The 24,515-nt window shown below is 36.7% G+C and overlaps 2 protein-coding genes across 13 annotated transcripts in view; one reads left to right on the top strand and one right to left on the bottom strand.

Moving 5' to 3' along the window:
- LOC115733080 (putative disease resistance RPP13-like protein 1) overlaps positions 1-24,515 on the bottom strand; it is a 491,263-nt gene that overhangs the window by 245,725 nt on the left and 221,023 nt on the right. The window lies entirely within an intron of this gene.
- Positions 6,430-10,239, top strand: LOC115744906 (serine/threonine-protein kinase STY13-like). Of its 4 annotated transcripts, none has more exons than XM_048280925.1 (7): positions 6,430-7,513; positions 7,607-7,820; positions 8,487-8,608; positions 8,806-9,014; positions 9,175-9,349; positions 9,456-9,590; positions 9,819-10,239. In XM_048280925.1, exons 1-7 carry the CDS (start codon positions 7,418-7,420, stop codon positions 10,026-10,028), a joined length of 1,161 nt encoding a protein of 386 aa, XP_048136882.1. In that variant the 5' UTR covers positions 6,430-7,417; the 3' UTR covers positions 10,029-10,239. The 4 variants fall into 4 exon arrangements, with proteins under 4 accessions (XP_048136882.1, XP_030536170.1, XP_048136881.1 ...); XM_030680310.2 differs by having other exon boundaries at positions 6,431-6,717; positions 7,335-7,820; XM_048280924.1 differs by having other exon boundaries at positions 6,431-6,717; positions 7,317-7,820.

The raw sequence follows: 24,515 nt of genomic DNA, 5'->3' as shown, positions 1-24,515 counted from the left end.
ACATGTATCAAAACTTCATAGATCATATTAAATAAATTAAAAATTCAGGGACCACATTACACATTGAACTAAAGTTCATGGACCGCATTAAATAAATTGAAAGTTCAGAGACTACATTGTATATTGAGTTAAAGTTCGGGAATTATTTGTGTCATTTTACCTTAATAATAAAAAGAGAGAGGCCATGAAAGAGTGCATTTATAAAACTTAGTTTTCGTGCAAATTAAGCATTTAGAATGCATTTTTACTCGGGCATGTCCAAGGCCGGTGCATTAAAATTCTCCCTGCTGCGGCTGGCATTCTTCATTTTTATTAAATTATTTACTTTGATATGATGTTGATGTTTATTGATTATGGGTGTCTACTTTTATTGTTTGTGCCCTCCCCATGATCGCATGTTAGTGGCTTAATATAATAAATTTGATGAAGGTCGCACGTAATTGTTTTCATATAAAAAAAATTGTATCGAAAGGGCATTAGTTATCAAGTGTAACCAAGTCACTGGATGTGTGAATATAAATGGTTCGCGGGAGTAAGGTAGAGACACGCGTCTTATTTAGGCTCTTCCATTATAGGTTAGTGGTGATTCCTAAAGTGAAAATAATTTTTTTTTTTTAACTAATTGAGGAAATCATGTTGGGATTGGAAGCGCTTGGGAGTCCTCACGACGGTAGCGACAATAATCCTTACTTGAGACTACCTATAAAACATAACCATGTAGTAGGCAAAAACTTTTACTATTGAGATTTTCGTTACTTAATTGTACTAATTTTTTTTGTTGAAACTTAACTGCATTAATTAACTAAATGTACTTTTAATTAGTTGATAAATTCTTTAATAAAAAATAAAAAATCAAGCATGTGCTCTAGTTGGGCCCGTGGATCGGCAAGGCCCGTCATTGTCACGAGCGGTGCCGGCCTGGGCACCGGAATCGCTTTGCCGTGCTACAGGCCCATAAAAGTGTCGGGCCTCGCAGCAAGGCCATTACTAACTTTGATACTTCTTAAGCATGACATTTCTTTTATGAAAAAAACTACCAAAAACATTAAATTATGCCCATTGTGACACATCTACTTCAAAATTTTTCTGTGACACCAAAAACTCATAATTTGTACTCGTGTGATAAATTTACCCCAATTCTTTTCTTGTGACACCAAAAACCCTCAAACTTATACCCGTGTGACATATTTATCCAAAATTATTTTTTTGTGACACCAAAAATCCTAAACTTGTAGGCTGCGACACATATACACCAAATTTTGAGGGAAATGTATCACACATATACAAGTTTAGGATTTTTAATGCCATAAAAAGGTAAATATGTCACACTAGTATAAGTTAGAGGTAAATGTGTTGCATGGGCATAAGTTTGCGGCTTTTTGTCAAACAAAAAAAGTTTAGAATAAATTTATCACAGTAGTCATAGTTTAGGGTTTTTGGTGGCTTTTTTCGTTTCTTTTGTTTTCGGTGGGTGCAACAATAAGTGGGATCCTTTAATTGGATTCGACCAAACATGCCTTTAAGGATGCTGAGATCCTGCATGTCTTCAACTTGTGAAGGTTGGTTCATAGGAAGGGAAGATTCAAGGTATAGATTACATATTTGATTGGACGGGCAGATGCTGAGAATTTGCGGCATTGTGGTTCTTTCTTCAACCATAACAACAATGCCAGTGCATCTAATTCTCATTAAACAAAAAGAAGTAACAAAAGAAGGAAAAAACATCGTATCTAGTCGCATTATGACTGGCTTCACAAGGACCACAAAGAGACATTTCTTTTTTTGTTTTCTTTTTCATTACTCAATTGGTTATATAAAAGAAAAGAATCTTCTTACAAAGGAACTACTTCTTATTTTCCATACAAATGTTTGCTTCTAAAAAATTTTGGTTCGTTCACTCTAGATTTCGGTTAATCATTTTCCTTTTATGAGTCGACGACATTATTTCCTCTTATAACTCTTTATGGATTTCTTTTTTTGTTAACTGATATTTTCACATAACTAAACATTTAAATGTTAAACCAATTATTGTCATTTAACGTTTTTGTTATTGAGGTGTTTTCCCTTTCTATTTGTGTGACTTTTCAATATCATTTTTTTATGGGAATCTCTCTTATACCCTCGGTTTTTATGAAAGAAAAGAAAAGTGTAATGGAGAAATATTAACTCAAATATATCTACTAGAAAAACGTGTATAAATAACACTTGATTATTAGTAGGTGAAATTAGAAAAAGAACTACGATTTAAAGTGAAAAGGAAAGATGCCTTAACAACAAAAACGGTAAATAACAAAAAATTGGATACTCATACTTTTAAATAGCTAATTAAGGCAAAAAGTGACTTGATCACTACAAAATTTTGAGGAAATTAATTATTGGTCAATCATTTCCTCTCATGATTCGAGGTTCTCATGTTCTTTTTTAACTTTTTGTAAAAAAAAAAATGTCGTCAATCAATTTTTGTTATATTAATTAAGTCTTTAAATATGCACAATGACTAACCAAATTCTGTCCTTTTACCATTTGGTTATTAAGGCCTTCTAATTTTTTTTTTCTTAAATTATCTCTTTGATTTCATTAATATGGCTATGATCAAATTTTGTTGACATAATTATTAATATTTATATATTTTATAATTAGCATTAGCTATTTTGTCTTACCCCTGTTTTCTATAGTTTTCAATCATGTATAACATTATGGGTGAAAGAGAGATTTCTTTCCAAACATGAGATGAAAAATATACTTGTACACCCTTACCAATATATATATATGTACACACATACTTGTACACCTTGCACGCCATGTGCATTGACATACTAACAAAAATATGAAGTAACGTAGGGTCAAAATTAGTGTAGTTAAATAAAAGTCAAAGGGTATTGTGCAACAATTGAAAGTTTGGGAATAACATGTACTACCCTCAAAATTCAGCAAGACTTTGTGTAATTTCTCCTAAAAAACATAACTAAACATCAAATCCACCTGGATTGAATAATAATTATATAGTATTCTCGCCTTTCAAAAAGGTATATTCTACAAAAGCATCAGGCTCTATCCCATAAAAATGTTCAAAGATTACAATTTGACATTGTGGTCGACAGACGTCATCTAGCTATTGTCATTGAACTAAACAAGAAAATTTACTAGATGGAATAATAAAGTAATATTCTGGCCCTTCCGTCGATATGCACTAGAAACACAGCAGGCTCTACCAAAAAGTTTATTAAATAAGTGAACATTAAACGTCATCTAGGGCGCATAATTAGGTACATGTACATGTGAAATGTATATTTTTAGGTATATCAGGGAACTAATAGACATCATCAAGCTATTATATCCTTTTTATATTGGAGGCTGATGGATGATTCCAAAGGGTTCAAGGATTGTCCAGTGAATGTTTCGTGGAGGCTATTTCGGCTTTTGGATTTTACACATAAGTATGCCACCAAATAAGACAAGTGTAAATATTGCGACAGAGAGAATTTCCATTTCCCTAAATCTTTCTATCTCTAAAATTGGCGGAAAAGCACGAGGGGTCATGCACCTTCCCCTTGTCGTATTGAAATCCACTAATCCATCGGTGACCACCATAATTGGTGAAGCCCCATTATCCATGTGATTCTGCATTACTAATTTATATATGAAATTAGAACAAGTCAATTAAGTTAATTCGATTCACACTAATCGAATTGTTTTTAATATGTTTTTTTTTTCCGACGTGACAATACTGATGCAATGACATCGACAATAGATACAAATATTGAACCTGCAAACTTTCTTGAGGCGCAACAAGCAGCTACGTGGAGGAATGCCGGCTAAGGAACTCGAACCCCAAATGATGACAATGTCATTCCATGTGATTAGTTTAATATATGAAATTAGAATGAGCCATCAAATTAATTCAATCCATAAGAACTATATCGCTTTTTATATGTGTTTTTTTCTGACATGCAACAATACTAGTTCAGCGAAACCAATTCCAATGGATTCTTTACTCTAGATAGAGTTATCTTTCGGACTCAATCGGTAATAAAACGAACTGCGATGATTTCAAATTATATGTATTTCGGAATCTCTTAATATGTTTTTTTTTCTAAAATGGAAATCACAGCCCTTATTCTACATGCACTTTTTTTGGGAAAAATAATAAATGTCGGTCGATGGTTAAATATAGAAAAGAAGGCCGAATTATTGCCAGCAATGGTGAGTTAGAGAGTGAGCCAGCCGTTGATGGGCTGCAAAAGGCAGGTAATTTCGTTAGAAAATCACTTATTGGTTAATCATTTTCTTTCATGAGTTAAGGTTCTCATGTTCTTTTCTAGCTTTTTTTTTATTACACTAACTAAGTCATTAAATATGCACAATAACTAACCAAATTTTATGGTTTTATCTTTTAGTTAATTTTTTCTTAAAATATGTATATAATTTCATTAATATGCCTATGATCAAAATTCGTTTCATATGATTATTAATATTTATTTTTGTAAAATTAGCATTAGTTGATTTATTTTCCCCTATTTTGTCTATTTTTCATGTATAACATTATGGGTGAAAGAGAGATTTCTTTCCAACTATGAGATGAAAATATACTTGTACACCTTACAAGTCATGTGCATTGACATACTAACAAAAAAATAAAATAACGTAGGGTCAATTACTGTAGTTAAATAAAAGTCAAAGGGCATTGCGTAACAATTGAAAGTTTCGGAATAGCATGTACTACCCTCAAAATTCAGCAAGACTTTGTGTAATTTCTCCTTAAAAAAAAAACATAACTAAACACCAAATTCACGTGGGAATAAGTATTACATAGTATTCTCGCCCTTCAAATAAGTATATTCTACGAAAACATCAGGCTCTATCCCATAAAAATGTTCAATGAGTACAATTTGACAGGGTGGCTCCTTTATTTGGATGCACACAAAAGGAGTCGATAGACATTGGCCAGCTATTGTCATTGAACTAAGCAAGAAAGTCTGCTAGATGGAATAACAAGTAATATACTTGCACTTCCATCGATATGCACTAAAAACACATCAGGCTCTACCAAAAAATTTATTAAATAAAAGAACATTAAACCTCATCTAGGGGGCATGATTAGGTACATGATTAGGTATATGTATATTCCTAGGTATAGCAGGGAAATTGTAGACATTATCAAGCTATTATACTCTTTTTATATTTGAGGTAGATGGATGATTCCAAAGGGTTCAAGGATTGGCCAGAGAATGTGTTGTGGAGCTCTTTCGGCTTTTGCATTTTACATATAAGTATGCCACCAAATAGGACAAAAGTAGGATTATTGCTGCAGGCAGAATTTCCATGTCCCTAAAATCTGTTTATCTCTAAAAGTGACAGAAAAGAACAAGGGGTGATGCACCTTCCCCTTGTCCTATTGAAATCCACTAATCCATGAGTGACCCCCATAATTGATGAAGCCACATTATCCATGCTATTCCACATTGTTAGTTTATACATGAAGTTAGAATGAGCTATCAGATTAATTTGATTCGCAATAATCGTATCGCTTTTAATATTTTTTTTCTACATGTGATAATACCAGTGCAATGACATCAACTATAGATACAAACATTGAGCCTGCAAACTTTCTTAGGGGCGCAACAATCAACTGTGTGGAGGAATGCCATGGATGAGGACCTTGAAACCCTTGATAAAAATTAAACTAGAGATATTATTCCATCACCTATTGAAAATCTAGTGCTTGGATGAGGAACTCAAACCCCGGATGATGTGGATGTCATTCCACGTTATTAATTTAAGATATGGAATTAGAATGAGCCCTCAAATTAATTCAATCCACAAGAATTGCATCGCCTTTTATATGTGTTTTTTTGTTTACATGCGACAATACTGGTGCAACGAAACCAATTCTAATGGATTCTTTACTCTATATAGAGTTCTCTTTTCGACTCAATTGGAAATAAAAGAATTGCGGCGATTCCAAATTCTATGTTTGCCGGAATGTCTTGTTATGTTTCTCGGAATGTCTTGTTATGTTTCTCTAAAATGGATATCATGAGTGTCGTTAGTCTACGTTCATTTTTTGGGATGGAACAATTCATGTTGGTTGATGGTTAAAAAATAGACAAGAAGGTCGAATTATTGCCAGCAATGGTGAGTTAGGGAGCGAGCCAGCGGCTGATAGGCTGCAAAAGGCGGGTAATTTCGTTAGAGAGAGGCTGGACGGGCGGAGCTAACTTTGCTTTGGCCTCCCCAACATTCTCTCCGTCCTTTTCCTTTCTTGGATTCTTTTCACCATCATTTTATTCCCCGAAAAACAATAAATTAATAAATAAACTGAAAACACCTTGTTCTAGGACGACAATCTCTGTCTGTCTCTGTCTCTGTCTCGTTCTCTACTGTGTCTTTTCCGTTGTCCTCTTCCGTCCATTTGTTTAAATTTGGCTGGCGTTCGTCCTCAAATTTGTCTCCCTCCCTCTCTCTCTCTCTCTCTCTCTCTCTCATCTGCCTTGAAATTTTCCTTCCGTTTGGCTTCCATTTGTTCATTCTTCCTTCTCGTTCTGGTTTCCATCTGGGTCTGGGGCTGGTTCGAGAGCCGATGAGGAAATGGGGTCATGACGTGAATGGGTCTGCTCCTTCGTCGTGGCTTCTGACTCTGGAAAGCTTCTTTTGACGCCCGCCCGCCCGCCCGCCCGCCGACTCTTTTGCCTTTTCCGATTCCGCTTCCGCAGACAGGTTCAAAGTCAACTTTTCCGTCTCTCCCTCTCTCTCTCTCTGGATCGTTGATTGCGGGTCGTGGTTGTCATGGGTCGCGCATGCGTGTCTGTTCAGGCTTCGATCTCAGTGGCCTTTGGCCGCGTCTAAAGGTTGAATTTTTATTTTTATTTTAATCGTCTCGGGGAATAATTCTGGTTCTTTCGTCTCAATCGCGTGAGAGTTGGATCAGGGGTCTCTTTCGACGTGTGTACTTTTACTTACTGTTGTTCTTTTTGAAGATTGCTATTCAAATTCGATGAAATTCTAATCCGTAGTGACGATCGGAGGCCCGGAGCTGCGAAAAGTCAATTGACCGTGCGCAGTGGGGAAATCCAAAGAATGTTATTTTGGATCATTGCGTCGTCAGTTTGGAGGGAGTCAATTAAAAAATAAGAATAAGAATAAGAATCAGAATCAGAATCAGAATCAGCATAAGAATAGGAACACAATTAGGACCTCTGTTTTCTGCTATAAGTTGGCGTCTCGTTTTGCCCCAGTTCTTTAGTCTTTTGAACTCAAATAATTTTATCTCAAATTCAGCTGGTGTTTGATTTCGGCAATTCTCTGTGTTGGCAAAGATCGTTAGATCTTTGAAGGAGATCGTCCAAAGGGCAAATCTGCTGAAACAGAGGATCTTGGTTTCAAAATTCAATCTTCATTTTCGCTGGGTCGGTCGGCGATGGATTCGGCAAAAACAGCTGATTCCGGTGGAGCGAGAACACCGGAGATGGTGGGTTCAAAGATCAAGGGATCGGGGAATTTGAGCAGCAAGGACATGTTTTTGAGGGCAGCTGATTCTGGTGGAGTGAGAACACCGGAGATGGTGGGTTCAAAGATCAAGGGATCGGGGAATTTGAGCAGCAAGGACATGTTTTTGAGGGCTGACAAGTTTGATCTGAGGAGTCTGGACATTCAATTGGAGAAGCATCTGAGCAGGGTCTGGTCAAGAAGCGTCATGGAGAACCAGAGGCCTAAAGAAGAGTGGGAGATCGATTTGGCCAAATTGAATATCAGATATGTTGTGGCTCAGGGGACTTATGGCACTGTGTACAGGGGCACTTATGACGATCAAGATGTTGCAGGTACGTCATCATATAATCAGTTCGTTATCAGCCCATAGCCTTCATTCGCTATTTAATCATTGCTTTGATGCCCCTATTTCATGGGCACAAATTTTTCCGGTTATTTAGGATGTGAGATCAAATTGTTCACTCTGTTGCTGTTTGTTTGTGTTGAGTCTCGTCTCGGCATGGGGGTTGCATGATTTACAAGTTTCGAATGACATGAATAGTGTGTAATTTGTCATTTGCAGTGTCTGTTGTCTATTATGATTGGTGACATTGTACAGTTTCTTGCATTTGGTTTTATGTAACTGTTCTTCCGCATGCCATCTTAATATGGTATCATAGTGCAATCAATTAATGATCTCATTCTGGTCTATGTTAAAAGATTGACAAGACAATAAAACTTGATCGATAAGTACTATATCAGCACCACAACTGTTTATAACGATTAAAATACAGACCTTCCTATTGAGCTGCTTTCTATACTTTGATGGCTCGTCTACTGTTCTGGAGTTGTTTCATTTTGAGTTATGACACTTGGATATAATATTATATGATTGTGAGAATCCTATATTCGAAGTGAATTATAGTTATGTGAGTCCTTTACTGGAGGAATTTCTTTGTGGATTGTAATATCATTTGACTATTGTTTCCCTTACCACTATGCCATTTTGGGTGTCGTAGTGAAGTTGTTGGACTGGGGCGAGGATGGTCTTAACACAGCAGCTGAAACTGCTGCCTTGCGGGCATCGTTTCGGCAAGAGGTTGCTGTTTGGCACAAGCTTGACCATCCTAATGTCACGAAAGTACATAACTCTTAGCCTTTTACCTTGCATCTTTCATTTTGCGAAGTAATTCTGATGACATCAGACTGAATGAAGAGATGATGTTCCAAAAGACTGTTTCACAGACCTGTTTACCATGAGACATTTGAACATCTAATCAGTGGCATAGAAGCATCTGTTGCTTTAGATGATTTTGATAATTACTACTTTGGATTCAGTTTGTTGGAGCTTCAATGGGAACTTCGAATCTTAAAATCCCTGCAAAGGCCGCTTCTGGCGAGGCTTCTGAATCTCATCCAACTAGAGCATGTTGTGTTGTTGTGGAGTATCTACAAGGAGGGACTCTCAAACAATACCTGATACGGAAGAGCCGCGAGAAACTTGCCTTCAAGGTTGTCATCCAGCTGGCTTTAGATCTCTCAAGAGGGTGAGTGTTGGCATTCATTTTCATCCTTCATGCTTCAAAATTATCCCAATAGAGATCTGTCCAGGGGGCGACTATGAACATTCTTTCCCATGAAACCTTGCTTCTACTATCTTTAAAGAAGAATCTTGAGAAACCAGTATATAAATATGTTGGTTTGCAGTTTGAGCTATCTTCATTCAAAGAAGATCGTGCATCGAGACGTCAAGACAGAAAACATGTTGCTAGATACTAGCAGGAGTCTAAAGATCGCTGATTTTGGAGTCGCACGTGTCGAAGCTCAAAATCCAAGAGATATGACCGGTGAAACTGGAACCCTTGGTTATATGGCTCCGGAGGTATTTACTTCATCAAATTTTGTTGAAACTTTACGAGACAACTAACATAGCACTTGGCATTGCCTACAGAAATTTATTGATGAGTGAGATATTATACCTGATGTAGGTTCTTGATGGCAAGCCTTATAATCGACGTTGCGATGTCTACAGCTTCGGCATATGTCTATGGGAAATTTATTGTTGTGATATGCCCTACCCGAATCTAAGTTTTGCCGATGTCTCATCCGCCGTAGTTTTGCAGGTTGGTTCTTCAGAATTTCGGCATATGCACTTTTTCTTTAGCATGCTCAATAAAAAAGAAGAAGTTTTGACCAGTGAAATGCTTTGGATAAGCTGTTTAGCTGTCAATCTTTTTTACTTGTATCAACCCAGCATTGGAGATGAAATGGCAACTCTCTTGGTTTCTGTACATGTTTAGCTCAATCCACAACATATAACCAAATTTGCCTTGTGTTATTGTGCTCAACAGAACTTGCGACCGGACATTCCTCGATGTTGCCCTAGTGCTCTGGCAAACATCATGCGCAGATGTTGGGATGCAAACCCAGACAAACGCCCGGAAATGGATGAGGTGGTTCGTTTGTTGGAAGCGATCGACACCAGCAAAGGCGGAGGGATGATTCCCGATGACCAGCTTCGTGGTGGCTGCTTTTGTTTACGTCCGGTTCGTGGTCCTTGATTTTTTTTCCTTTGATTTCACCGCGGAATTGTAAAGATCCATTCTCTTCCTTGTGTTAAATTAGGTTATCACTACTTAACCATTTGTAGTTCAGTTGAATTAGGTCGGAAGGGGCTTGATTTGTAGTGGTGATTTTGGGAGAGCTAAAACCTGTATAAGTTTTGTTACTCTTTCCTATTTAGGATTTATTCAATCGAGTGTATCATTCTTACAACAATTTTCTCCTCTACGGTTTTCTTCTCGCCTGATCTTGCCTAACGAGCACCAAACCATAGCATCCATAAACAGCACCATTTGATTTCAAAACTTAATCATTCTGGGGCTGATCTGCTGGGGGATCATTTTTGGGCTGATCCGCCTTGGACTTATCCCCTGGCTGATTCTCCACAAGTTGTTAAATTCTAACAAAAAAATGAGTTTTGATAATTTTCAGTATAAACGCTTGTAAGCTTTATCTCTAAAGCCAAACATATATATTATTCGCTGGCTGATTCTCCATAAGTTGTTAAATTCTAAAAAAATATGGGTTTTGATAATTTTGGTTATAGATGCTTATAAGCCTTATCTCTAAAGCGCAAACATATATATAGCATAAGATGTCAACTATGTTGATCATTTACTGTTCCATGATTTTCATAGGGTATCGGGGTGTGCAGTTGGCTCATGTCCATGGGAGAGCACGATTTGATTTCAAAACACTTAATTATTCTCGGGTTGATCCGCTGGTCGATTCTAGGAAATTTGTCAAATTCTAACAAAATAAGGGTGTTAGTTTTGAAAGAGAAGCACAATTAGGAGGGCTTAACAAACTATTTTGTTAGAAATAAAACTATCAGCCAGCGGATCAGCCCGGAGGGTTAATGATTAACTATTGAAAACAAATCGTATTGTTTATCCCATTTGGAGATATTCTGAAGTTTTTTTGGGGCTTTTTTTTCAAAATATGATTAAAAAAAATTACCAATTTACGTAATTTTTTAAACAAATTTACCTAGAGGCGCACAAGGGGCTGTGCGCCTCCGTAGAGGCGTGTGCCCCTCTTGTAGAGGCGCACACTTTTTTTTTTCAGCCGTAAATTTATGTTTTTTATTTTATTTTATTTTTGTATTTATAATAACAGGTTTTTTTCAAAAATATGGTTAAAAATAAATAAATTACCTATTTAAGTGTTTTTTTAAAAAAATTTACTGATTTAGAGCATGTGTGCCTCTTTTACAGGCGCACAAGCCATCTTAATTTTTTTTTTACTTTCTTTTTCTTTTTTAGTTGCACATTTTATGTTTTTTTTTTACTTTTTTTATTTTTTATATTACCCATGCACCGTAACCCCGCGAGCCCCATGCTGCCGCCACGCCCGTAAGTTGCCACCGTGTCATCATCGTCATTGCTTGAGTTAAAAAAAATTATTATAAATATAAAAAAGAAAAAAAAGTAACAAAAGGACACCGTCCGCCGCAAGCCCGCGAGCCCCGTGCTGCCACCGCGCCCACAAGTTACCGCCGTTTCATCGTCGGATGAAAAAACGTTATTATAAATATACAAAAATAAAATAAATAAATAAAAAGTAAAAAAAAGGACCCCCCTGCGCCGCAGGCGCACGAGTCCCGCGCTACCGCCGCGCCCACCGCTTGCCACCATGTCGTCACCGTCATCCGAGTCGTCGCCAAGTAAAAAAAATATTATTATAAATATAAAAAAGAATAAATAAAAAAAGGATCGCCATGTGCCGCAAGCCCGAGAGCCCCGTGCCGCCGCCGCGCCCGCAAAGTTGTCGTTGTCGTTCGAGTCGTCACCGAGTAAAAAAAACGTTATTATAAATATAAAAAAGAAAAATAAATAAAAAAAGGATCCCCGTGCGCCGCAAGCCCGCGAGCCCTGTGCCTCCTCCGCTGCGCCCGAGGGTCCTTTTTTACATTTTTACATTTGTAATAATGTTTTTCTTTTTAAACTCAGCGACCACTAGGACGACGATGATGACACGGCGGCAACTTGCGGGCCCGGCAGCGGCACGGGGCTCGCGGGCTTGCGGCGCATGAGGTTCCTTTTTTGACTTTTTTATATTTATAGTAATTATTTTTTTACTCGGACGACGATGATGACCTGATGGCAACTTGTGGGCGTGGCGGCAGCACGGGCCTGGAGGGCTTTGCGGCGAACGACGGTCCTTTTTTTATTTTTTTCCTTTTTTATATTTATAATAATATTTTTTTTACTCGGCGACGACTTGGACGACGACGACACGAGGACAACTTGCAGGCATGGTAGCGGCACGGGGTTCACGGGCTTGCGGTGCACGAGTGTCATTTTTTTTACTTTTTTTATTTTTTATATTTATAATAACTTCTTTTTTACCTCGGACAACGATGATGACAGGCAGCAACTTGTTGGCAAGGCGGAACGGGGGTCTTTTTTTTCATTTTTTTCTTTTTTAAATTTATAATAACGTTTTTTTATAGGGCAACGACTCGGACAGCGATAGTGACATGGCGAAAACTTTCGGGAGTGGGGCGGTACGAGGCTCGCAGGCTTGTGGTGCACGGGGAATATTAAAAAGAAAAAGTAAAAAAAATAACATAAAATATGTGGCTAAAAAAAAAAGTAAAAAAAAATTAAGATAGCTTGAACGCCTGCATGAAAGGCATGTGCACATGTAATGGAGGCACACATGTCCTAAATCAATAAATTTTTTTAAAAATACTTAAATTTGTAATTTCTTTTTTAACCATATTTTTGAAAAAAGCCCCGTTATTATAAATATAAAAAGAATTTTTTAATAAAAAAACATACACTTACGGCTACAAAAATAACAAAAAAAGCATAAAAAAAATAACGGGTGTGCGCCTCTATGGTAGGCATACTTGTACTGTGCACCTGCCATGGAGGGGCGGTAAATTTTTAAAAAAATCACATAAATTGGTAATTCTTTTTTAACCATATTTTGAAAAAAAAAAACCTTTTTTTGCCTCATCAAATTTTCAAAGTTTGCGAACTAAATGATGGGAGTATACATTAAGGCTATATTTGTTTATCATCCCTCCAAATGATTTCTCAAGGAAATTGGACATAAAGGTCAACATTAGCTGTTTCAACTTTTCCTCATTCTCCCCTCAACAAAATCATTATCCGTACGTTATCACCTCGATTTTCTCCTCATTTAAACATTCTTCTAGAAAGCACATTCCTTTTCTCTAGGGTGACGGTTTGATCACGCTCCCATTATTTTATGATTTCGATTTACTAAGGCAAGCAGAAGAGAAATCTTGTCTTTAAACATAAGGTCTTCATTCAGTGGAGTTAATTGACATAAGACAAGTTCACATTGGGCCGTCACAGTCTAACACGCTACAAACAAACAACTACAACCATAACTACCGCTTAATCCTCCACCACTTCTAGGTAGCTCTCCTCCTCGGACCCGCCATTCCCGTTCCCACCATTGCTGTCTCCGTCGTTGCCTTCTCCATTGTCATCATCGTCGATAATTTGGAGTCCTAAGACACATTCCCCCTACCAAAAGTACCATGTGACAAATCTAAACGTAATCACTGGCAGGCGACCCATATTGACGAACAAAATAGTAATATACTTGACAAAAACGGTCAGTGAATCAGGGAACACTACATCCTCATGCCATGATCGAATATGAAAATGAGCTCCACATAAATGTTTTGGAGGTACACCCATATCTAATGATCTAAATTTTTTAGCAACAAGAATGAGCTACGGCCAAGCAAATAAAACATCTAAATATTACAGAATATGATTCAAACATTACTCGATACTAATTTATTGAAAACGTACTTTTCTAATGGGTTACCACATATCAAGCAAGCATTCGCATAGTAAGAACGAAATTCACACCGGATAATATGCTATGCGTTCACGAATATACAGATATGCATTTAACTCATCTTTAAGTCATATTTCATTTCACAATTCACGGTTTCTCTTGCCAAGAACCCACAGACTCCTCTCTAACATCCGCGCATGGCACTACCAAGCTTTCCGCCCTTGGGCATCTCCACTCTAGAGGCTTTCCTGATCACACAGCAGCGGCTATCTTGATCACACAGTAGCAGCTTTCCAAACACTTAGGGCTCTTTCGAAACTCTATCCGATGGGAATCTCTTTACATCTTTTAACTCCATGACAAATGCACACATATCTATATATGGTACGCCACATGATCATATCATATGCAATTCAATCAAATTATCACTATGCGGCAATCATATGAATATTTTCTCATTCAAGGAATTAATTCATCCCAACTCCGAAATCAAGGCAGATTAAGGCCCGATTGTTAACTATGGTTAATTCACTAATTAAATTCATAAAGTTCCAAGATTTCATAGAATGATAGTTCCCTCAGTGATGATCAATTTTCGTTTGAAGCTTTTGACCATTAGATCCGCAGATTAAGGGGTTTTGCCTAAATTTCGTGACTTACTTGTCCAAATATAGATGTACACATTGATCGAAATTTTTACTTTTACCCAAGTAAATCAACTCCAAAAATTACTAAATTTTAGTATGTTATAGGTAAGACCCAGTTCAACAACTTTTATACTAGAGTGAAGTTTATATCTTTTGGTATGAGTCACAGTAAATCGTAGGATTGACACCAAATTTCAGACCTAGAAATAGAATACAGTTGGCTAAAGGAATGGTCGTAACCCTAACTTAAAATGTTTTAAAATTATCAAATTAATATATGTTCTATTTTAAAATGTTAGCTCAACTTTCATGTTTTATGCTAAGGCGATAAGCATCCACAAAAAAAGATACAAAAATAGTTAATATCAAGGGTCAGATTAGATTCAGAATGGCATATACAGACCCCTAAAAGTGTAAAATAGAAAGGCCGATCACACATGCTCTAAAAATTCTCAATTTATTATATGTCGTAATTTACGATGTTATGAGTGACTATCATGTTTTGATTGCAGTCATTTGAGGCTCACAAAAGGAGGTATAAAAATAGTGAATATATAAGGTCAAAATAATCTTAGATTAAGCACAGTCTAGAACAGTGAAAAAGAAAGGATTTTTGGCCGACCAAATGAACTCAAAAAATTCTCAAATTAACATATATTATATTTTAGGATGTTAACATCATCTTTTATGTTTTGATCTCATACATTTAGAGCTCATAAAAGGTGGCATGAAAATAGTAAAAACAGAAGGTTAAAATAGTCTTAAATCAAAGCAGCTTCTATAATCCACTTGCATACCTCAAATAAATCATAGAATAGCAACATTGAATCACAAGAATGCAATAAAAAGATGTTGAACTTGCCTTAATTCTTAAGAACAACTTGAACTTTCGTAACTTCTTGAGAGAGTTTTTGTGTGAGATGAAAACTTGAGGATGAAGAGAGAGAGAGAGAGAGAGAGAGAGAGAGAGAGAGAGAGAGAGCTCAGCCAATGGGGGTCAAAGGTGAGGGGGAAAATGTTGAATACAAGTTTCAATTTATCATGGAATCCTATTGGGCATGATGGGGGCATGAATAGTATTATAAGATGAATCATGATGGGGAATTAAGTCAAAATTGGGTACAATTGCCTAAGAATTTTCGGCCATCCTAGGGTGAAAACATCTATTTCGTCCTTGGTTATCTAATTACGTACATTAAGTTCCAAATTAAGTACTGAATTGTACTATGGTCTTGGTAATGGTAAATTAAAGGTCATATTAATACTATAGTTCTTTGATTGACCTCTTAATAAATCCAATTAATGACAATCAATGCTTAGCCTAATACCATGATCATATCTAATCGGCGAAGAATAATTTCGGTTGTCACATTTATACTATGATCATTCCGTATTTCTCACACTAGGGATTAAATTAGTACCATCGACCCTTAATTAACTATATGACACATTCCAATTAATGTCAAGTAGTTCGGTTGTAATATCAAAATTGCCTTTGGTTAGCTAAATGAAATTCGGCATGTCACATTTCATGCGCCGCCCATGGACATAAACCAACTGCACAGCCGATGCCATATGGTCATGCGTTGGTCATGCTTCCATAGTCGGCCATTAGGTGTTAGGTCGAAAAGATGAAAGCGTGAAAAGAATGGAACTGTATATGATCAACATAGTTGCCATGATCTTGCTCTATAAATTTATGTTTGCGCTTCAGAGGTAAAACTTACAAACATCCATACTCAAAACAATCAAAACTCATGCTTTGTTAGAATTTGACAGTTTATAAGGAATCAGCCAATGGATCAGCTCGAGAATGATTCGCCATCGGATTAGCTCGAGAATGATTAAGTTTTGAAATCAATCATGCTATTTGTCCTGTTTGAAGAAATTATGAAGTTATTTTGCCTCATAAAATTTCCACATTTTATGAACAAGTGAGGGGAGTATACATCAAGGCTCTATTTGCTTATCATCCCTCCAATTGATTTTTCAACGAAACCGAACAAATAAGTCAACCTAAGCTATTTCGGCTTTTTCTCTTTCTCCCCCAACAGAATCATTATCCTCACATTATCACCTCGATTTTTTCCTCATTTATACATTTTCTTTAAAAAGCGTCTTCCTTCTCTCTATGATTTTTCGAGAGCATTTCATGTGTCACCCATTGACATGAGCCGATTGTAAACCCGATGCCCTATGATCATGCGTTGGTCATGCTTCTACACTTTCATCTTTTCGACCTAACTCCCAACTGTTAAGCATAGAAGCACGGCCAATGCATGACCATAGGGCATGGGGTGTATCGTTAGCTCATGGTCATGGACGGCGCATGAAATGCTCTCCAAAGTCCTGAAGAGAAGGGAGGCGCTTTCTAGAGATAATGTATAATTGAGGAGAAAATCGAGGTGATAACGTGAGGATAATGACTTTGTTGGAGGAGAAAGAGAAGAAGGCAAAATAGCTTAGGTTGACCCTTTTGTCCGGTTTCCTTGAAAAATTAATTGGAGGGATGATAAATAAATGGAGCTTTATACTCCCTCCACTTATTCGCAAACGCTGGAAATCTGATGAAGCAGAACAACTTTAGAATTTCTCCAAACAAGATAAATATCACGATTTGATTTCAAAACTTAATCATTCTCGAGATAATCCGCTGGTAGATTATTCTCGAGATTATGCGCAGGCAAATTATTCTCGAGGCTGATTCGCTTGCTGATTCACTAGAAGATTCTCCATAAAGTGTCAAATTCTAACAAAGGATGGGTTCTGATAGTTTTGAGTATCGATACTTGTAAGCGTTACCTCTAAAGTGGAATCATATATACCGTAAGATCATGCTAACTATGTTGACATTTAGCATCACCATTCATTTTACGCTTTAATCTTTTCAACCTCACACCCATCTGTCGAACATAGAAGCACGATGAACGCATGACCATAGGGGGTGTATAGTTGGCTCATGTCCTTGGGCAGTGCATGAAACTCTCTTGAAAGCCCTAGAGAGAAGGAATACGCTTTCTAGAGAGAATGTATAAATAAGGATAAAATCGAGGTCATAACATGATGATAATGATTTTGTTGGGGGTAAAGAGAAAAAGGCGTAACAGCTGAGGTTAATCTTTTTGTCCGGTTCCTTAAAAAATCAATTGGATGGATGATAAACAAATGGAGCCTTAATGTATACTCTCCTCATTGGCAAATCGTGGAAATTTGATGAGGTAGAACAACTTTGAAATTTCTCCAAACGAGATAAAGAGCACGAATTAATTTCAAAACTTAATCATTCTCGGGCTAATCTACTAACAGTTCGTTCTAGGGCTGATTCATTGGCTACTTCTCCATAAGTTTTCAATCCTAACAAAGTATGTGTTCTGATAGTTTTGCCCATGGATGCTTATAAGCGTTGCCTTTAAAGTGCAAACATATATATAGCGTAAAATTCTGTTAATTGTGTTGATCATTTACTGTTCCATGTTTTCCACATTTTTATCTTTTCGACCTAAGGCCGACCACAGAAGCACGATGTATGATTGGCTCATGTCTATGGGTGGCACATGAAACCCTCTAAAAAAGCCCTAGAGATAAGGAAGACACTTTCTAGAGAGAATGTATAAATAAGGAGAAAATCAAGGTGATAACAAGGGGATAATGATTTTGTTGGGGGTAAAGAGAAAAAGGCGAAACAGCTGGGGTTGACATTTTGATTAAAAATCAATAAAAAGGATGATAAATAAACAGAGGATTAATGTATACTTCCCTTACTTGTTCGCAAATTGTGAAAATTTGATGAGGCAAAACAACTTCAAAATCTTTCCAAACAAGATAAACAATACGTTTTGATTTCAAAACTTAATCATTCTCGGGCTAATCCACTGGCAGATCATTCTCAGGTTGATCCACCTTGAGCTGATTCATTGGCTAATTCACTGGCTGATTTTCCATATGTTGTCATATTCTTTCAAAGTATGGGTTATGATGGTTTTGAATGTGGATGCTTGTAACCGTTACCTCCAAAGCGCAAACATATATATAGCGTGAGATCATATTAGCTACGTTGATTATTTATCGTTCCATGCTTTTCATGCTTTCATATTTTCAACATAATATCCAACGGCTGACCACGGAAACACAACCATCGCATGACCATAGGGGGCTAGGTGTACAATTGGCTCATGTCCATGGGTGGCGCATGAAACGCTCTTGAAAAAACCTAGAGAGAACGAATGTGCTTTTTAGAGAAAATATATAAATGAGGAAAAAATCGAGGTGATAATGTGGGGATAATTATTTTGTTGGGGGAGAAAGATAAAAAAGGCGAAATAGCAGAGATTAACCTTTTTATCTAGTTTTCTTGAGAAACCATTAGAGGGATGATAAACAAATGGAGTCTTAATACATACCCTCCTCATTCGTAAACTATGAAAATTTGATGAGGCAGAATAACTTTAAAATTTCTCCAAACATGATAAACATCACGATTTGATTTCAAAACTTAATGATTCTCAGGCTAATCTGCCTTAGGCTAATCCGCTGGCTGAATCACCGGCTAATTCTTCATAAGTTGCCAAATACTAATAAAGTATGGATTTTGATAGTTTTGAGTATGGATGCTTGTAAATGTTACCTATAAAGCCTATAAAGCACAAACATAAATGTAGCGTAAGATCTTGTCAACTACGTTGATTATTTACTTTTTCATGATTTTCACGCTTTCATCTTTTTGACCTAACATCCAATGCCCGATCACAGAAACATGACCAATGCATGACCATAGAGCATCGAGTGTACTATTGGCTCATGTCCACGGGCGGCGCATGAAACACCCTCGAAAAACCCTAAAGAGAAGGAAGATGCTTTCTAGAGAGAATGTATAAATGAGGAAAAGATCAAGATGATAACTTGGCAATAATGATTTTGTTGGGAGAGAAAGAGAAAAAGGTGAAATAGTTGAGGTTGGCCTTTTTGTCCGATTTCCTTGTAAAATCAATTGGAGGGATGATAAAGAAACTGACCCCTTAGTGAATACTCCCCTCGCTTGTTCATAAATTATCAAATTCTAACAAAGTAATGGGTTCTAATAATTTTGAGTATGGATGCTTATAAGGCTTACCTCTAAAGCGCAAACATATATATAGAGGAAGATCATGTCAACTATGTTGTTTATTTGCCATTTCATGCTTTCCACGCATTCATCTTTTCGACCTAATACCCAATGGCTGATTAACGTAGTTGACATGATCTTATACTAATATATACATATATAAGTTTGCACTTTAAAGGTAATGCTTACAAGCATTCATACTCAAAGCTATCAAAACCCGTACTCAAAGCTATCAAAACCTATACTTTATTAGAATTTGACAACATATGGATGATCAACCAGCAGATCAGCCCGAGGCAAATCAGCTCAAGAATGATTAAGTTTTGAAATCAAATATTTTTGTTTATCCTGCTTGGAGAAATTCTAAAGTTGTTCTGCCATATCAAATTTCCACGATTTGCGAACAAGTGAGGAGACTGTACATTAAGGCTCCATTTGTTTATCATCCCTCTAATTAATTTTTCAAGGCAACCGGACAAAAAGGTTAATCTCAGCTGTTTCACTTTTTCTCTCTCCCCAAACAAAATCATTATCACCTCGATTTTCTCCTCATTTATATATTCTCTCTAGAAAGCGCATACCTTCTCTTTAGGGTTTTTCAAGAGCATGTCATGCGTTGTCCATGGACATGAGCCAACTATAACCCGGTACCTTATGATCATGCGTTAGTTGTGCTTGCATAGTCTACCATTGGGTGTTAGGTCGAAAAGACGAAAGTGTGAAAAGCATGGAACTATAAATTATCAATGTAATTTATCTTACACTTTAGAATTTGACAACTTATCAATATATATATATATATATGCGCTTTAGAGGTAACGCTTACAAGCATCCATATTCAAAGCTATCAAAACCCATACTTTGTTAGAATTTGACAACTTATGCATTATCAACCAGCGGATCAACCTGAAGCGGATCAGCCCGAGAATGATCCGATAGCGGATTAGCTCGACAATCATTAATTTTTGAAATCAAATCAATTTGTTTATCCTGTAACCAAGTGAGAGGAGTATACATTAAGGTTTCATTTGTTTATCATCCCTCCAATTGATTTTTCAAGAAAACCGGACAAAAATGTCAACCTCAGTTGTTTTGAATTCTTCTCTTTCGCCCCCAACAAAATCATTATACCCATGCCATCACCTCGATTTTCTCCTCATTTATACATTCTCTCTAGGAAGGGCTTTACTTCTCTCTAGAATATTTCGAGAGTATTTCATGTGTCACCATGGACATGAGCCAACTATACACTCGGTGCCCTATGGTCATGTGATAGTCATGCTTCCGTGGCCAGCTATTAGGTGTTAGGTCGATAAGATGAAAGCGAGAAAAGCATGGAACGGTAAATGATCAACGTAGTTGACATGATCTTACGTTATATATATATATATATATATATATATATATATATATATATAATTGTGATTTAGAGGCAACGCTTACAAGCATTCATAGTAAAAAATATTAGAACCCATGCTTTGTTAGAATTTGATGACTTATGAAGAATCAGCCAATAGAGCAACTCGAGGCGGATCATCCCGAGAATGATCCGCCAGCGGATTAGCGTGATATAATTAAGTTTTGAAATCAAACAATGTTGATTATCCTGTCTGGAGAAATTCTGAATATGTTCTGTCTCATCAAGTTTCCATAGTTTGTGAACCAGTGAGAGGAGTGTACATTAAGGCTCCGTTTGTTTATCATCCATCCAATTGATTTTTCAAGGAAATCGGACAAAAATGTCAACCTTAACAGTTTCTCCTTTTTCTCTTTCTCCCCCAAGAAAATCATTGTCCCTACTTAATCACCTCAATTTTCTCATCATTTATACATTCTCTCTAGAAAACGCTTTCCTTCTCTCTAGGGTTTTACAAGAAAGTTTCATGCACTGCCCTTGGACATGAGCCAACTGTACACCCAGTGGTCATGCATTGGTCATACTTCCGTGGTGGGCTATTGTGTGTTATGTCAAAAAGATAAAGTGTGGAAAGTATACAACAATAAATGATCAAAGTGGTAGACATAATCTTACTCTATATGTATGTTTGTGCTTTAGAGATAAGGTTTACAAGCATCTATACTCAAAACTATTGGAACCCATACTTTGTTAGAATTTGACAGCTTATGAAGAATCAAGCAACGGATGAGCATGAGGCAGATCGGCCCGAGAATGATCCGCCAGCGGATTAGCCCGAGAATGATTAAGTTTTGAAGTCAAATCGTGTTGTTTATCCCATTTGGAGAAATTTTGAATTTGTTCTATCTCATCAAATTTCCACAGTTTGCGAACAAGTGAGGAGAGTATACATTAAGACTCCATTTGTTTATCATCCCTTCCATTGATTTTTCAAGGAAACTGGACAAAAAGGTCCACTTCAGCTATTTTGCCTTTTTCTCTTACTCCCCCAACAAAATCATTATCTTCATGTTATCACCGATTATCTACTCATCTACACTTTTCTCTAGAAAGCGCCTTCCTTCTTTTTAGGGTTTTCCGAGAGCATGTCATGCGTCACCCATCGACATGAGCCAATTGCATACATGATGCCCTATGGTCATGCATTGGTCATGCTTCCGTGGACGGCCGTTGGGTGTTTGGTCGAAAAGATAAAAGTATGGAAAGCATGGAACGGTAAATAATCAACGTAGTTGACATGATCTTACTCTATATATGTTCATTTGCGCTTTAGAGGTTAGGCTTATACGTATCCATACTCAAAACTATCAGAATTTATACTTTGTTAGAATCTGACAACTTATGAAAAATCAGTCGATAAATTATCCAGCGGATAAACCCGAGAATGATCTCACAAGGGATAGTTTTGAAATCAAATGGTGTTGTTTATCCCATTTGGAGAAATCTAAAGTTGTTCTGCCTCATCAAATTTTCACAATTTGCGAACAAGTTAAGAGAGTATACATTAAAGCTTAGTTTGTTTATCAACCCTCCAAGTGATTTTTCACAGGAACCAGACAAAAAGCTTAATCTTAGGTGTTTCGCCTTTTTCTCTTTCTCCCCCATCAAAATCATTGTCCCCACTTTATCACCTCGATTTTCTCCTCATTTATACATTCTCTCGAGGAAGCGACTTCGTTCTCTCTAGGCTTTTCGAGAGCGTTTCATGTGCCACCATGGACATGAACCAAATGTATACCCGATACCCTATGGCCGGGCGTTGTTCGTACTTCCGTGGTCGGCCGTTGGGTGTTACATCGAGAAGATGGAAGCGTGAAAATCATGGATCGGTAAATGATCAACGTAGTTAACACGATCTTACACTATATATATTTGCACTTTAGAAGTAATGTTTACAAGCATTTATGCTCAAAGCTATCAGAACCCATACTTTGTTAGAATTTGACCACTTATGGAGAATTAGCCGGTGGATCAGCCCGAGGCGCTTCAGCCCGAGAATGATCCGCCAGTGGATTAGCCCGACAATGATTAAGCTTTGGAGTCAAATCGTGTTGTTTATCTTGTTTGAAGAATTTCTGAAGTATTTCTGCCTCATCGAATTTCTGAAGTATTTCTACCTCATCAAATTTCACAATTTGTGAGCAAGTGAGGGGAGTATACATTAAGATTGTGTTTGTTTATCATCCCTCCAACTAGTTTTCCAAAGAATCCGGACTAAAGGGTCAACCTCAGTTGTTTCGCCTTTTTCTCTTTCTCCCCCAACAAAATCATTATCCCCGTTATCACCTCAATTTTCTCCTCATATATACATTCTTTCTAAAAACGTTTTCCTTCTCTAGGTTTTTTTTAGAGCGTTTCATGCGCCTCCCATGAACATGAGCCAAGTGTACACCCAGTGCCCTTTGGTCATGTGTTGGTCGTGCTTCTATCGTTAGCCGTTGGGTGTTAGGTCGAAAAGATGAAAGCATGGAAAGTGTAGAACGATAAATGATCAACGTAGTTGACATGATCTTACGCTATATATATATATATATATATATATATATATATATATATATATATATATGTGTGTGTGTGTGTGTGTGTGTGTGTGTGTGTGTTTTTGCACTTTAGAGATAACACTTATAAGCATCCATACTTAAAAATATCAAAACCCATATAAACAAATTCCCATAGTTTGCGAATAAGTGGTGGAGTATACATTAAGGCTCCGTTTGTTTCGCAAAAATGAATGATTTGTAAAATATTTTCCTAAAAGTGATAGATTTTATCGTTTACAAAAATGAATAAACTTATTGTTTAGGATATTATTTAGACATAAATTGTTGTGAGTTATGAAAATATTTTTAGTAAATTCATTATTTGAATCGATACAAGCGATAATTTTTTTAAAAAATATTTTATAAAATTATTTATTTTTCAAGAAATGAACTCATCCTAAATTAAGTGGACGGACCAAAGGACATGCGCCTAGGACGAGCATCACACAAAGCCAATAAGCATCAGGCCATGATGATGATTGTGAGGAGTGAAGAAAAACTAAGAGATACTTGTTCCGGCATGTAAGAGTAAATATAGCGATAGCATCAAAGCAAAATATTTAAAAAAAAACAAATTTTTTCTTCTTCTTTTTTTTATTTTTTCTTTTGATTATAAGTTTTTTTCTGATAAAACTCTTTATCTTGTTTCGTATTATCTAATTTAGAAATTAAGAAACTGCTCCTGATGGAGTTGGTACTACCCTTTTTTACTAGTATTCGAAGAGTCTCTATAGTCAATCTTGCTTCTTCTTCTTCTTCTTTTTTCTCTCGTTCGCATAATCATGTTGCTTTGTGCCGAAAATAACAATAGTGCGTAGCTAATTAACTATGGCCATGGTTCTTTTATAAACTGTTTACCACTAGCAGATATTGGAAAATAAACTGATTTTTTTTATATGTCCATGATTATTTTAATCGCTTGGGATAAAATTGAAATGTTTTTAGCAAATCAAACATATCATTGTTGATTTTTATTATGGTTAATATTATGA

The sequence above is a fragment of the Rhodamnia argentea genome, chromosome 6, assembly GCF_020921035.1.
Source record: "Rhodamnia argentea isolate NSW1041297 chromosome 6, ASM2092103v1, whole genome shotgun sequence".
In the NCBI taxonomy this organism is placed as follows: domain Eukaryota; kingdom Viridiplantae; phylum Streptophyta; class Magnoliopsida; order Myrtales; family Myrtaceae; genus Rhodamnia; species Rhodamnia argentea.
This window is presented reverse-complemented; position numbering and strand designations above follow the sequence as displayed.

Coding starts and splice junctions, on each gene's coding strand:
- LOC115744906 (XM_030680310.2), top strand. CDS start 7,418: ATGGATTCGGCAAAAACAGCTGATTCCGGTGGAGCGAGAACACCGGAG. Junction 9,015..9,174: donor GCTTTAGATCTCTCAAGAGG/GTGAGTGTTGGC, acceptor GTTGGTTTGCAG/TTTGAGCTATCTTCATTCAA. Junction 9,350..9,455: donor TTGGTTATATGGCTCCGGAG/GTATTTACTTCA, acceptor TACCTGATGTAG/GTTCTTGATGGCAAGCCTTA.